At 40.6% G+C, this 12,897-nt stretch overlaps 1 protein-coding gene across 5 annotated transcripts in view; it reads right to left on the reverse strand.

Annotated features, from left to right (window-relative positions):
• The window catches only part of LOC113423009 (uncharacterized), a 31,875-nt gene that overhangs the window by 12,759 nt on the left and 6,219 nt on the right, over positions 1–12,897 (reverse strand). For all 5 annotated transcript variants that reach the window (XM_087945311.1, XM_087945309.1, XM_087945310.1 and 2 more), the window contains 5 exons: positions 11,558–11,584; positions 9,433–9,747; positions 6,931–7,041; positions 6,158–6,466; positions 5,546–5,734 (listed from right to left, as the gene is read on the reverse strand). In XM_087945311.1, coding sequence (XP_087801437.1) covers positions 5,546–5,734; positions 6,158–6,466; positions 6,931–7,041; positions 9,433–9,747; positions 11,558–11,584 — 951 coding nt within the window. The remainder of the gene's footprint in view (positions 1–5,545; positions 5,735–6,157; positions 6,467–6,930; positions 7,042–9,432; positions 9,748–11,557; positions 11,585–12,897) is intronic.

A 12,897-nucleotide genomic window follows, 5' to 3' on the forward strand; every position in this document is an offset into this window, starting at 1 on the left:
AGACAGAACTAAGCCAAGCCCAAGCTATCTCCCATAGCTCACAACGTGCTGTTTCTTAGTCACCAAACAGTTTCCATTGGCTGACCTGTTACCATTTCTATTCCAATTCATGAACTGTCATACACTGCCACTCCTCACTTCATGACTGGAATAGACATAAAACTGAATAACTTAATATTGTTCCCATGGTGCACTCCATCCAATGGCTTGGTCATTATATCTGCCAGATTGTCCTCTGAAGAACAGTGAAGCAAGCTAATTAATTTACATTTAATGGCTTTTCTGACATTACAATATTTAATGTCTACATGCTTGCTTCTATTCTTTACTCTGTCGCCTGTTGCTATTTTAATGCAAGCAGCATTATTCTCATACACTGTTACAGCATCATTTACCTTTGCGCTTATATCCTGTAACAGCTGTACATACCAACTTACCTCTGAACAAAGTTCAGATAGAGCTAAAAATTCTTCCTACAGTAGTTTGTTTTCTGGACTTCTAACCAATTAAAGCCCCTCCAAACAATACCACAATCCCAGAATTGGGCTTTCTGGTTTGTACATCATTAGCATAATCAACTATCAACATAACATTTCAGTTTCAATTCTTCAGATACCTGTATTTGAAGACCCAAGTTCACAGTTCCCTTCAAATACCTGAGAATCCTTTTTATACCCATCCAATGCAATTACATTGGTACAGCAGTAAAGCAACTTAGGATGCTTACTACACAAGCTATGTCAGATCTGGACCACTGCGACAGATATAACAGGCTCCCTATTGCTGACTGATATATCTCTTGATCACAGCTTCACTTTTGTCCTCTCCCAAACTGATATGAAAATCTGTGCTCATAGGTGTTGGAGCAGAATTACAATCCTTCATGTTGTATCTCTCCAACAGCTGTTCAATTTTTCTTCTTTGACTGAGAACATAACCATCTTTCTCAGTTTTTTGTATCTCTACACCAAAATAATTTTGTATTTCACCCAAATTCTTTATTTCAATTTTTTTTCTCTAATTGATTAGCAAATTTCTTTTTCTGTGACAAATCCTTTGCAATGAAACAAAGATCATCCACAAATGCTAACAATTGACAATCCCCACCTTGTATCTTTCCAGTATATATGCAACCATCAGCCTTGCAACTCTTGAACCCAAGGCCCTTCAATGCCATATCTAAACATATATTCCAATTCCTGGCTGACTGCTTCAGCCCATAAATGGCCTTGTTCAATTTATACACAATGTTAAGCTTTTTACTTTCATACTTTGGTCCTTGAACCATGTAAATTTCTGCCTCTAATTCTGCACTGAGGAATGCTGTGGTTATATTAAAATGCCAAATTTTATGTCACATGCCACTGCCAATACTAGTGCCAACCAGTGGTGGGATTCAAAAATCTTTACTACCAGTTCTGTGGCATGTCTTATTTGGTGGGTGTGGCTTGGTGGTCATGTGACTGGGTGGGTTTGCTGGGTGGTCATGTGATTGGGAGACATGGCCAACTTGACATCACTCACATCAAGGGGTGCCTTGCCTGGCCTCTCCTTGCCTCAAAGAGATACAATTTTGCTCTCTATTTATTTACTACTACTGAACATCCAAAATACACTATTTAATCCTATGTATATATGCCATATGTGTACATACATATTACATAGTATAGTGTGTGTATAGGCACACAAAAGGATACATTATCTACTATATATACTGTATATGTATGTACACACACACACACACGCACACAGACACAGACACAGAGAAAGAGAGAGAGCTCTTCTAAAACTATACACATTCAACCTCACTGCATTTGGAAAAACACATCCATTAACCTGCATCTCACCCTCCAGTCTTTCACTTATGACCACAATTGAGCCAAAATTTTGGTTGCTAAGCAAGAGTGTTGTTAAGTGAGTTTCACCACATTTTACTCAATCCATGACATCTCCTGGGTCTAATGGTCATGTGCAAGCTAGGGAAGTAAATCTGAAGGCATGTGCAATGTTTTAATGTACAGAAGTTATAGTTAAATGTGTGGCAGAAAGGATGTGTTTTTCCTTGTGGCTTTTTCTAAAATGGCATTTGTTTTCTTCAGAAAGCAAACAGCCTTTAAGGGCTTCCATTCGTAAGTCATGTTCTGGTTTGCACTCAAAAGCAGCTGAAACAATGTCCCACATTTCATCAAGACTCTTTAACACCAACAGCACCTTCTGAGATTTTGGAATCTTCATTCCACGCTTTTCCAATTCTGCATGTGCAACAAATGCTGCTCCACACTCACTTGTGACTGCAATCTGGCTCTGTACAATTATCTCAATTGGGCACATTGAACCAATATTGCATGCTGATGCACTCACATGCACACTTCTCAATTTCAGCCAAACCTCATTTGCAGTCTTTAAATCAACTACATTCAAAAATTGTTCATCTTCTAAACTTAAGATGATGTAGGCCAGTGCCTTATCATGCTTCTTTTGATCTGCTGCTGCTAATGGTGCCTGGGGTAGATTAATAACAATATCCCAGAGCTCCTTAGCCTTCAGGAAGCATTCAAATTTTGCAGCCCAAGCAATATAATTCTTCTGTCCCAATCAAGGAAGAGAGCTCTCCTTGAATTCAACAGCCATCCTGAAAGCCTTCTCAGGCTTTCCTTTTAACACAGCTTAATTCCTGTCCTTCAGCTTAATTACAGTTCAGTCTTACTGTGTGTGTGCTCTGGGCCCATAACCTATTAGAGTTTGCAGCAATCCAATCAGCTCACAAATAAATAATTTAGTAGCATTCATTTATAGGAGAAACTTCTTTATATACAATAATATACAGTATAATACCATGCAGCAGAAATCAGAACCAAAAGAATGCAGAAGACATCATCACAGAAGCTATAATATACACAGAAAGATGTGTGTGTGTGTGTGTGTGTGTGTGTGTGTGTGTGTGTGTGTGTGTGTGTACAGAGCTAAATCATGCCCAATGGCTCACAACAAGTGCTGTTTCTTAGTCACCAAACAGTTCCCATTACCTGACCTGTTATCATGTCTATTCCAATTCATAAACTCTCATACTCTGACAAATGTCTTCCATAAAAATTGCTGCCCTGGGGAATATGATTTCTCATTGGTGTATTTACTTACATCAGAGAAAAATATGTAGACTTTGAAGCAATAGGGAAAAGATCCTGCCTTGGTTGGGGAAGGAAGGATAGGTAGAACTTTGGAGAAAATGAAATATATATAGTGCTTTATTTACCATTTTTGGATATAAATTATTTATGATTGTTGCAGCCAAGGTCCACCCATTTTCCCTGTTCTGTTTTCTAGTGGATTAAACATAATGAGAACACATATCCACATCTTTACTTCATATCTCTAATTAGAAGTCTCTGTTCTTCAGATATACAAGCACATTTGGTTGGAACCATTCTATGAAATCTGAGTACCAATCCTTTTTAATCCATGTTTTCTGGAGCAGTTGAGAATATTCACTTTGTGAGTATTTAGGACCAAACAAAATGTGATATGATAGGGCCATCAATGGTTTCCCTGTATAGAGTACAAACTCTTTCTTATATGATTTGTTTCCTATTTCCTATGAGATAATTTTAAAAAATCAGCATTTCCTGAGAAAATTGAATTCCTTTTCCTACCAACAAGAGACAGATCTAATCAGGTATGTGAATAGAATTAGGAAGACAATACAAACTTTCTGATATTCATAAGGATTTAGGCTTCAATTATTAGGTGAATAGAGAGGCCACAATCTGTTTCCTTTTTATCTGGTTTTCCTCAGTTACAAAAACTTGTAGAATACCAACAGCAACGCAGAACTGGTGAAATGCGTCAACAGTATAGTTCTGGTGGAGTTTCACTGCAAATGTGAATAGTAAGTCAATATTTTTTCAGATACGCTAATAGATCACTAAACAAAGTACAGTAACATCTCTCCATGTTACGAAACTACTGCCAATGAGCACTACTTACTACTTCGTATACCATTTTGTGTAAATGGGATACCCTAAATTGGCTGACTAAAACAAGTGGTTAACAAAACTTGGCATGATTGTACAAACTTTATGACAGTGTGGTAGAAATTTGCAGCAGGGGGGAATGGGGGAAGGGGTTTACCTCAGTTTAATGGCTCTACTCTCCCATCTGAGAGAGCCTGAATTTAAATATACTTCCTCTTTCTCTTGAGGCATATGAAGAAGGATGTAAAATGCATTATCTATATATATACAAACGTGAAATACCATTCATGCATCATCACAGAATCTCCAGAACCATAAAGCCTACAAACTTGAAATTTAGCACATATGTTCTTCTTGGCTTCTAGGTGCTCACTAAGAAAGGATGACCATCAGAGCATTAGTATTTCATATATTATTATTATTAACATGCTGTGATGCTAAGGAGTTCTACTCCCCTTCCCCACCTGAAAAGAAATATTTTCCAAATGCAAAACACAAGCAGAAGAGAAGAGTTTCAGTTTTAGTTTCACAGCACAAGCAGCTTTAGTACAGAATAGTTGAGCTAAGCCACACCCAGGATCCTTGCCATCTCCTTCTTGCTCATACAGCATATACTGTTTCAGTTTCCAAACAGCCCTCAACTCTCACACACTGTCAGGATGCTAGCCAGATGAATACTGATGGATGCTGGTAGGCAGAGGCAGAATTTTTCCCCCTTTATTTTCTTCCCCCAAAACTAAGTCCGACCACATAGTTTTGTAGTGAAGTACGGATATTGAGCTAGTATTACAATATTTAAGCCACTTTCTCTCCCCTTTTGCTTTTATAGATACTAACACGGATACTTCCCACATATATAACAAAAACTGCTCCTGGATTATTTATTGCATCCTTTCCTAATTTAATGTCTTCGGCTGAGATTTTAACTTGGAATAGTTTCCAGCTAGTATAACCAAACGCAATATGTTTCTACAAATCAGTACCAGGAGTGACATTCAAATTTTTTAACAACCAGTTCTGTGGGCATGACTTAGTTGGTGGGCATGGTTTGGTGGTCATGTGACTAGGTGGACATGGCTTGGTGGTCATGTTATTGGCTGGGCATGGCCAACTCAATATCACTCACATCGAGGCACGCATCTCCTCGCCTGGCCTCTCAGACTGTGGGGATGCTGCAACAGTCGTAAGTGTGAAAAATGGTCATAAGTCACTTTTTTCAGTGCCATTGTAACTTTGAATGGTCCTCCAAACAAGCAAAGTACCAGCAAAGGAGGGGGGAAAAGCTCCAGAGACATTCCTGAGACAGGAAGTCTAGTCCTGCCAAGAATGTAATAAGAGTTAATGGAGAGGCAGCTTCTGTAAGCAACACCAGAATGTTTCTTTCCTGCCTTCCTTACAGGATTAGGCCAATAATTTCTTCTAACAACCGGTTCTCTGAACTGTTTAGAATGTTAACAACCGGTTCTAGCGAATAGGTGCAAACTGGTAGAATCCCACCCCTGATCAGTACGTTGGAGAACATTGATCTGAGTTTTCATGAAGGAAGTAGTCACCTATTTCTCCTTCTTACTCACCGCTTTCTGAAAGACCTCCTTTGGGAATATCATCTGTGTGTTTTTGACTAGTCAAAGTTTCTTCCTGGTTTCTTGTAAACTGAATAGGGTGTGGAATTTGAATTGGTGTCACAGACCAGGATCTCTGAGGAGGTAAGGTCTTTGTAAGCATGGCCGTATGCTCTTCTATCATGGCAGGGGACATTGCACCTATTGAGAAAAATGTCAATAAATGACAGCATGTATGCCACAGTAGTAATTCCACAATTCTTTAGAGCAAAAATAGTCTTTTTCATAAATGTATTGTCTTTGTAAGGGCTGAATATACAGCTGGCAACTTGAACTAGAAATTTTTATTAGCTTGTTATAATGGATTTTCTCCAAAATAATCCTGGGGAAAAAATGGTGAAATGCTAAGCAATCTTTTTCCATTTCCTGTCATTCACATGTACATGACTCTATGAATTACACATCATCACAGTCCCTTTAACCATGCCTATTAGGATTTTGGGAGTTGCTATGGAAGGTGTCAGAGTATAAACATCTATGTTAGAAATTCCTAGTTCTTTGTCTTATAGTGCTCCTCTCCAAGACCTAGTTGGCTAATTGTTATATGTGCCTTGTCATTCTCACCTGAACACACAGCCCCAGCATCTTCACTATGTCGGCAATTGTTTGTCCCCCAGGAACTGGTGTGGCAGTCTGCCAATTTTGTCTCTTCTCCTTGGCACTGCACATCATCCAGCCAGATGACACTGTTTCCCTCACCAAAGAAGGCACCACCTGGTGCTGCCAGAGCCTCCCCACAGTCCAGCTCTCGGCATATGACAGTAACATCCAGAAGGTCCCACATGTCATCACATACTGTCCCCCATTGTCCTTCATGAAATATCTCTAACCGGCCAGAACACTGATTTTTGCCACCCACAAGTCTTAGGGTTTCTGGAGACAAAAAAGAAGGAATTTAAGGCAGATTCTGGAATAGCCCAAAGTACATATGAAAATAGGTTTGCTACATACGTTCTAAAAGTAAAAATAACATCTCCCTTTCATTAAGCTTGAATATTCCTTACTTCTTGAAGACTACACATCCATAAACTTAGAGTATCTTTTTTTAAAGGGAAAAATAATATTCTCTAAATCATATCTGGGCCTTTTGCTTTGTTTGTTTTCTGTATAAAATTCTTTTAAATTATGAGGTTTGGTAATGCATCTCTTCTTTACCTGTTCCAAAATATTAAATTTACAAATCATTTTCAAGATAAATGACTCAGATCAAAAATCTGTTGTATAAAAAAGTCATTGTGGAGATGGTTCTTCCATCTCACAATGACTTTTAATCCTATTCTGGAGATTGACAGTTTCTGTGCAAACAATGGAAGTGTGAATTTTATAATTGTACTCACCCTCAATAGGTGTAGGTGACACAAGTGGCCTTGTGGTTGTTACTCCCTCCATTTTTCCCTTCTTGAGAGGTGTGTGGGCAGGAATGGCAGTAAAAATAGGGAAACGCTGTTCTGTGTAAAGACAAGTGGGAAGAAGCGTTTCATTGCTCCAGAAGGCACAGAAAGCTATAAAACTCTGTATTGATTTATTAAAAACATTAGTACAGCTTCCTCATCTTTAAAAAAAAGCTTTTTTCCCCTCTTGTTCAATCATGTCTGATTCTTGGAGACTATCTGGAGAAATCCCAGGAATTTTCTTGGCAAAGTTTTCAGAAATTATTTGCCATTGCCTAGGGCTGAGAAAAAGTAATTGGCCCACGGTCATCCAGTGGGTTTGTACCTAAGCTGGGGCTAGAATTCATGGTTTCTACTTTGATGCCTTAATCACTGTGCCAAACTGGCTAAGATGGCTTATACCCAAAAATAAAAGCTATATATACAACTAAAACTAAAACCACGAACAATGGAAGTGTGAAGGAAAAACAGTAAAGGCCATTTTGATCTCTTCCCATTCCAGCACATGGGGGAAGAGCCAGGTCTTAAACTGAAAATTAAAGAGTTGCAATGGAAAGGCTTGCTTTAGGGTCTCCAACCTTGGCCACTTTAAGACTTGTGGACTTCAACTCCCAGAATCTGCATTGAGCTTTACTGGCTGAGGAATTCTGGGAGTTGAAGTCCACAAGTTTTAAAGTGGCCACGGTTGGAGACCCCTGTTTTAGAGCAGTGGTTACCAACCAGTGGGCCCCAAGAAAATTTTGGTGGGCCACAGAGAAATCTCACACCCAGAGCACCCCCGAAAGCAATTAATCCAGGCTGCACAGAAACACAAGGCTGCTCAGCCCACATGGCCCGCGAGAACCCTCCCCACCCACTCACTCCTTACCCGGCAAACTTGCCTGCTAAATTGCAATTTTTCCTTTTTCTGACCATCATCTGTTCTGCTGTGCCGGGAGATTTAGATTAGCTAGGAAGCAGGAAATGGTTGGATTTCTTGCTTTCAACTAGTCTTTAGATCTTAGGCTCTGCTTTTAAGCACAGCCGAACCTCCCTTAGGACTGAAGATTCTATTATTCAGTGGAGACTCACGGCAAGCAAATTTGAGAGAATGAGCTAGCCGATAGCAGATAGATAGATCACTGAATGATTCTGTGAGCAACTCAATCTGCCTGCCTGCTTTGCCTGATTTTGGGTAAAAGTTGCTCTTTTTTTATAAAAAAAAATCAATATTTATATAAATATTTATAATATTTATACAAGCCATGCCCAGCCAGTTACATGACCACCAAGCCACACCCACAAATTAGGCTACGCTCATAGAACCGGCTGATGGTCCCTGGGATTTAAAATTATGAGTTTGGTGGTCCCTGAAGTCCAAAAGGTTGGCGACCCCTGCTTTAGAGGACCCACAATGTAGATGTACTTAAGGGAAGGAACTTGGAGCATGGCTTGGAGCATCTGGCGAGATGGGTAGATACCTCAACAAGAGGCAGTCCTGCAGACTTTTTTTGGACGCTAATGGATGTTTGAGGGGCTAACTTTAGATTCAACTCTTTACATCAGGCCCCATTTAGTACAGTAAAAAGCTAAACTTTGAAAGAGGATTTGGTCAAGTATTTATTAGTTAAGCTTTAAGGTGAGGGCAGAGGAAAAGGTGAACTTCTCCATTAAATTATATGCCTGGATTGTCCCTATATTGAAGCTAATTTTGGAAAAATTCCAATTATCCCCAACAAGCTTTTACTGTAATTTAAACTCTTGTCTTTGTTTCTCAAATACTGATATGTACTTGAAACAGATTTGGAAGCTACTCTAAGTAAGATAGCATAGAGGGTATTTCTATGTGAGAATCAATTCACCTGATATAGCCAGTTCTGTGGAGAAGCAAACATAAAGTGTACAAATATTTGTAGTGTCAAGAACTATAATGCAGTTGTTACTTATGTAGAATATAGAAAATGTTTCCTGCATCTAAACAGTTGGACCTGGAAAAAAAGCTGCTTTTAAAGAAATATGATGAAGATCTTATTGCTTCAGGCACAGTTTTCTACTCTCAGTTTTTCAGGGTGGGATTTAGGTAATGGTGAAAATTGTGTTGAGTCATTATTACTTTGACAGTCTTCTCCATTTAAAATATAAATAAATAAATGTGCTTTGTACTTGCTTTTCATGATTTCAATCATGATATTGATTTTCACATTTAGTAATTATTTAATACAATAAATCAAACAAATCAGAGAGCTACTAAGGAGAAAGACACAACCCCACCAAAAATGGCAGGGTAACTACTATATACAAGCAGAAAGTAAACCCTATACTTATACTAATGATGTTATCTAGTTGGGTAATGAAACATCTGCCACCAAGTAACCAAGCTCAGAGAGCATCAAGAACTCCACAATAAATTACTTCTAATCTTCTAAAACAAGCATCCTGTGAAAAAGTTGACAGTAACAAGAGCCCTACCTGAGCAGATGGCACTGGCATCTTCCTCATGGGTGCAAATATGTTTGTGAAAGCCACGGTGATGGCAGGAAAGCAGGTGCCTCTCAGTACCTGCACAGTGTACTTCATTGAGCCAGATAGAACCAATTCCTTCACCAAACCAGGCTCCATGAGGTGCTGAAAGGGCTTCCCCACAATTTAGTTCTCGGCACACAACAGCAACATCACGCAGGTCCCAATCATCATCACAGACCGTCCCCCATTCATCTTTATGGAGAACCTCCACCCGTCCCACACAAAGGTTAGGACCTCCAGATAAACGTATCTGGAAAGCGCCTGGGGAGAGAGGGAGAGGGAGGGAGGCGGGGGGGGGGAGAGAGAGAGAGAGAGAGAGAGCACTGTTTTCCCTCTTCACTTTAAACAAGATACCCTGAATATACTGAAATCTTTTCTCTTTAACTTCTATAAATCAGTTTTTATCATTCAGTTATTTGCTTTACATGTTTTCAAAACCAGAATCAATAGATAAAGAAACACATCATCTGCAAACTGGTAATTTAAAAAAATAACATGATAATTTGTGATGTTGCTATTCTTGAGCAACATCATGGAGAACACAGTATAAAAATGCAAATCATGTCCTATATTTTATTGCACAAGTCAACCCATCATTTGATTAGTTTATCTGGAAGCATTCTGATAGAGTACTACACAGTGAACTAGTCCGACCCACTTTAATTTACATGTAAAATAAAAGACAATGAAGTGCAACAAGAGTCTTGTTCCATCACCACAAGCAAATTTGGTGCTTTAGCTACCCATTTTTCTGGGGCTTTCCCAACTATTACTGAAAAATCTGAGGTTCCCTTGAATTTGCTGATATCGCCCTCTTGTGGATGGCACCAATATAATAGTATAAACATCCATATTTGGAAAAAGCTTGAATATAAATATAGTGGTGACTATAGATCAGTGGTCCCCAACCTTTTTTGTGCCAGGGACCAGTTTCACTCAGAAACACTTTTTCAAGGACCGGGGGGGAAGAGTCGAGTTTGGTGGTTTTGCTTGCAGACGTTTCATTATCTGACTAGGTAACATCTGATGTTGTTACCTAGTCGGGTAATCAAAACGTCTGCCAGCAAACCACCAAGTTCAGGAAACGCCAATGCCTCCTCATTGCAACCCTGAGCGACAGATAGTCCCTGCAGGACGGCTGAGAAGCCTCGCCTCTCGGCCCTGCCTTCATCAGCCCCATCCCTCAGGTGTCTCCCTCCCTCCTCAGCCTCATCCCTCAGGTGTCTGCCTCGTTCCTCTCTCAGTCGCTCTCTCACTCCTCCACCAGCCCAGGAAGAAACTGCTTCAAAGAAGCCGGCAGGGTGGCTTTTCCTGTCGGGCGCAGTTTCCCCAAAGCGCCCGTTCACCCCCACACCGCCCACGGTTCAATCCAGTGCTCCGTTCTGCCTGCCTGCCTTCGTTTCTGGTGGTTTCGGAGCGCAGCTTCTCCAAGCACCCGTTCACCCGCCCCGCCCCCGCCCGCCGCCCGCAGTTCAATCCAGTGCTCCGTTCTGCCTGCCTGCCTGCCTGCCTTGGTTTCTGGTAGTTTCGGAGCAGCTTCGCTGAGAAAAAGGGTGAATAGTTATTATTCTCAGCCGAAGCTGCTCGAACTACCAGCAAACGAAGGCAGGCAGGCAGGCTGAACGCGGAGCACTGGATTGAACCTGGATTGATTGGCGGCGGGGTGGGGGTGAAACGGGCGCTTCGGAGGAGCTGCGCCGACAGGAAAAGCCACACACACCCCCACACCCCGGCTTCTTTGAAGCAGTTTCTTCCTGGGCTGGTGGAGCAGCGAGAGAGCGACTGAGAGAGGAACGAGGCGGGAGGCTGAAGCCGCTGAGCCAGAGAGCAGGACAGGCTTCGGTTGCTTCCTCCCTCCCCTTCTCTCATTTGTGTCCTTGATCCCGATCCCAGCAGCATTCACCGAAGGCGAAGAAAGCCGCCATTTTTTTTTTCCTTTGCGGCCCGGTACAGAGTGCTCCACGGACCGGGACCGGTCCGCGGCCCGGTGGTTGGGGACCCCTGCTATAGATCATCAATCTCAAATTGATCAGGGCAAAAATCAAGGTGGTCAAATTTTAATTGGATTTACCTGTGACATGAAGTTTCAAGAAGACAACTGCAAAAACAAAGCAAGACAGGAATGAAAGCCAGTACTCCTTACATTCTGGGTTTTATTTAGATGAATGCAATTCATTTTCAAGCATTACACATTCAGGGGAAAAAACTATTTTTGAGATACAGAAGCAGTTTCAAATAACATCAGAGGAAAAGATTCTTTCAAATCAAGCTCATGTAGTGACATTGTTGATACATTTATGCAATATTCTTGGCAAGAGCATGGAAGTTGTATGCTGTTGTTACTACACATTTTTTCAATTTGTGACCCTAGCTTACAGCTTTGGTATACAATAAATATTATATTAACAACTTTTGTAATTTCCAAGACAGTATCTTTTAAGGCAATTTATGCTTCTCTTCTACTGATTTAATTTGCAGATCTTAAGGCACAGCTTGCTTAACAATTGCTTATTGAATAAACTATTGTGTCTGTCTGTAAGACACAATGGCTGACTTTACAACACTAAGCCATAATTCTGAATTTGCTTGATTGTGTATCAAATATGAATTCAGACAATATTTTTTTCTATCTTAGCTGATAATAATATTTTTCCTTATAAATTCTATCAATATTTAAGTGTTTGGCATTTTATACTAAACAAGTCTGATTTCCAGGAAACTATTCTGCATAAAAATATACAGTATACTAAGACACATTAGAAATTTCATGGCACTGTCTTCTGATAATTTTGTCAGCTCATGAAATAACTAGGGCTCAGTCTACCATTATGCAGATAAAGAATCCAGCTTAGATAATGAATATTAACAGAGTGGTATATTCTAGATCAGTGATGGCGAATCTTTTTGTTGTTGTGTGCCGAAAGTGCATGCACACGCATGCCAACACCCACAATGCAATGCACCCCGCACCCCCTTGCACATGCATATACAACACCCCTGATTCCCTCTCTTACCTGCACTGTGCATGCATGTACCTCCCAGCTGATTTTCAGCCCGTTTGAAGCTGTTTCACTCTCCCCGAGGCTGGAGGGAAGCCTCTGTAGCCTTGGGAAGCTGAAAAATGGGCCAAAAAGCAGCTGGGATGTGTGCATGTGTAGTGCAGATAAGTTTGGTTGGGGCTCACATGCCCGCACAAATGGCTCTCTCTGCCACCTGTGGCACACGTGTCATAGGTTCACATCCTGGTTCTAGGTAATATGGTTGATTTTGGATCAGGCCATTTGCTATTTTCCCATGCCTTCCATATATTGAGTTGCAGTACTGAGATTAAGTTTTAACTAATCTTTGAAGCTACTGAAAATATCCCCCCTTTGCTTCAGAGAGAACTACTCTAGGGTAGTCCTGGATCTA

The sequence above is a fragment of the Notechis scutatus genome, chromosome Z (assembly GCF_049901735.1).
Source record: "Notechis scutatus isolate UNSWTSFEM ecotype Mainland chromosome Z, rNotScu1.2, whole genome shotgun sequence".
Taxonomy (NCBI): Eukaryota; Metazoa; Chordata; class Lepidosauria; order Squamata; family Elapidae; genus Notechis; species Notechis scutatus.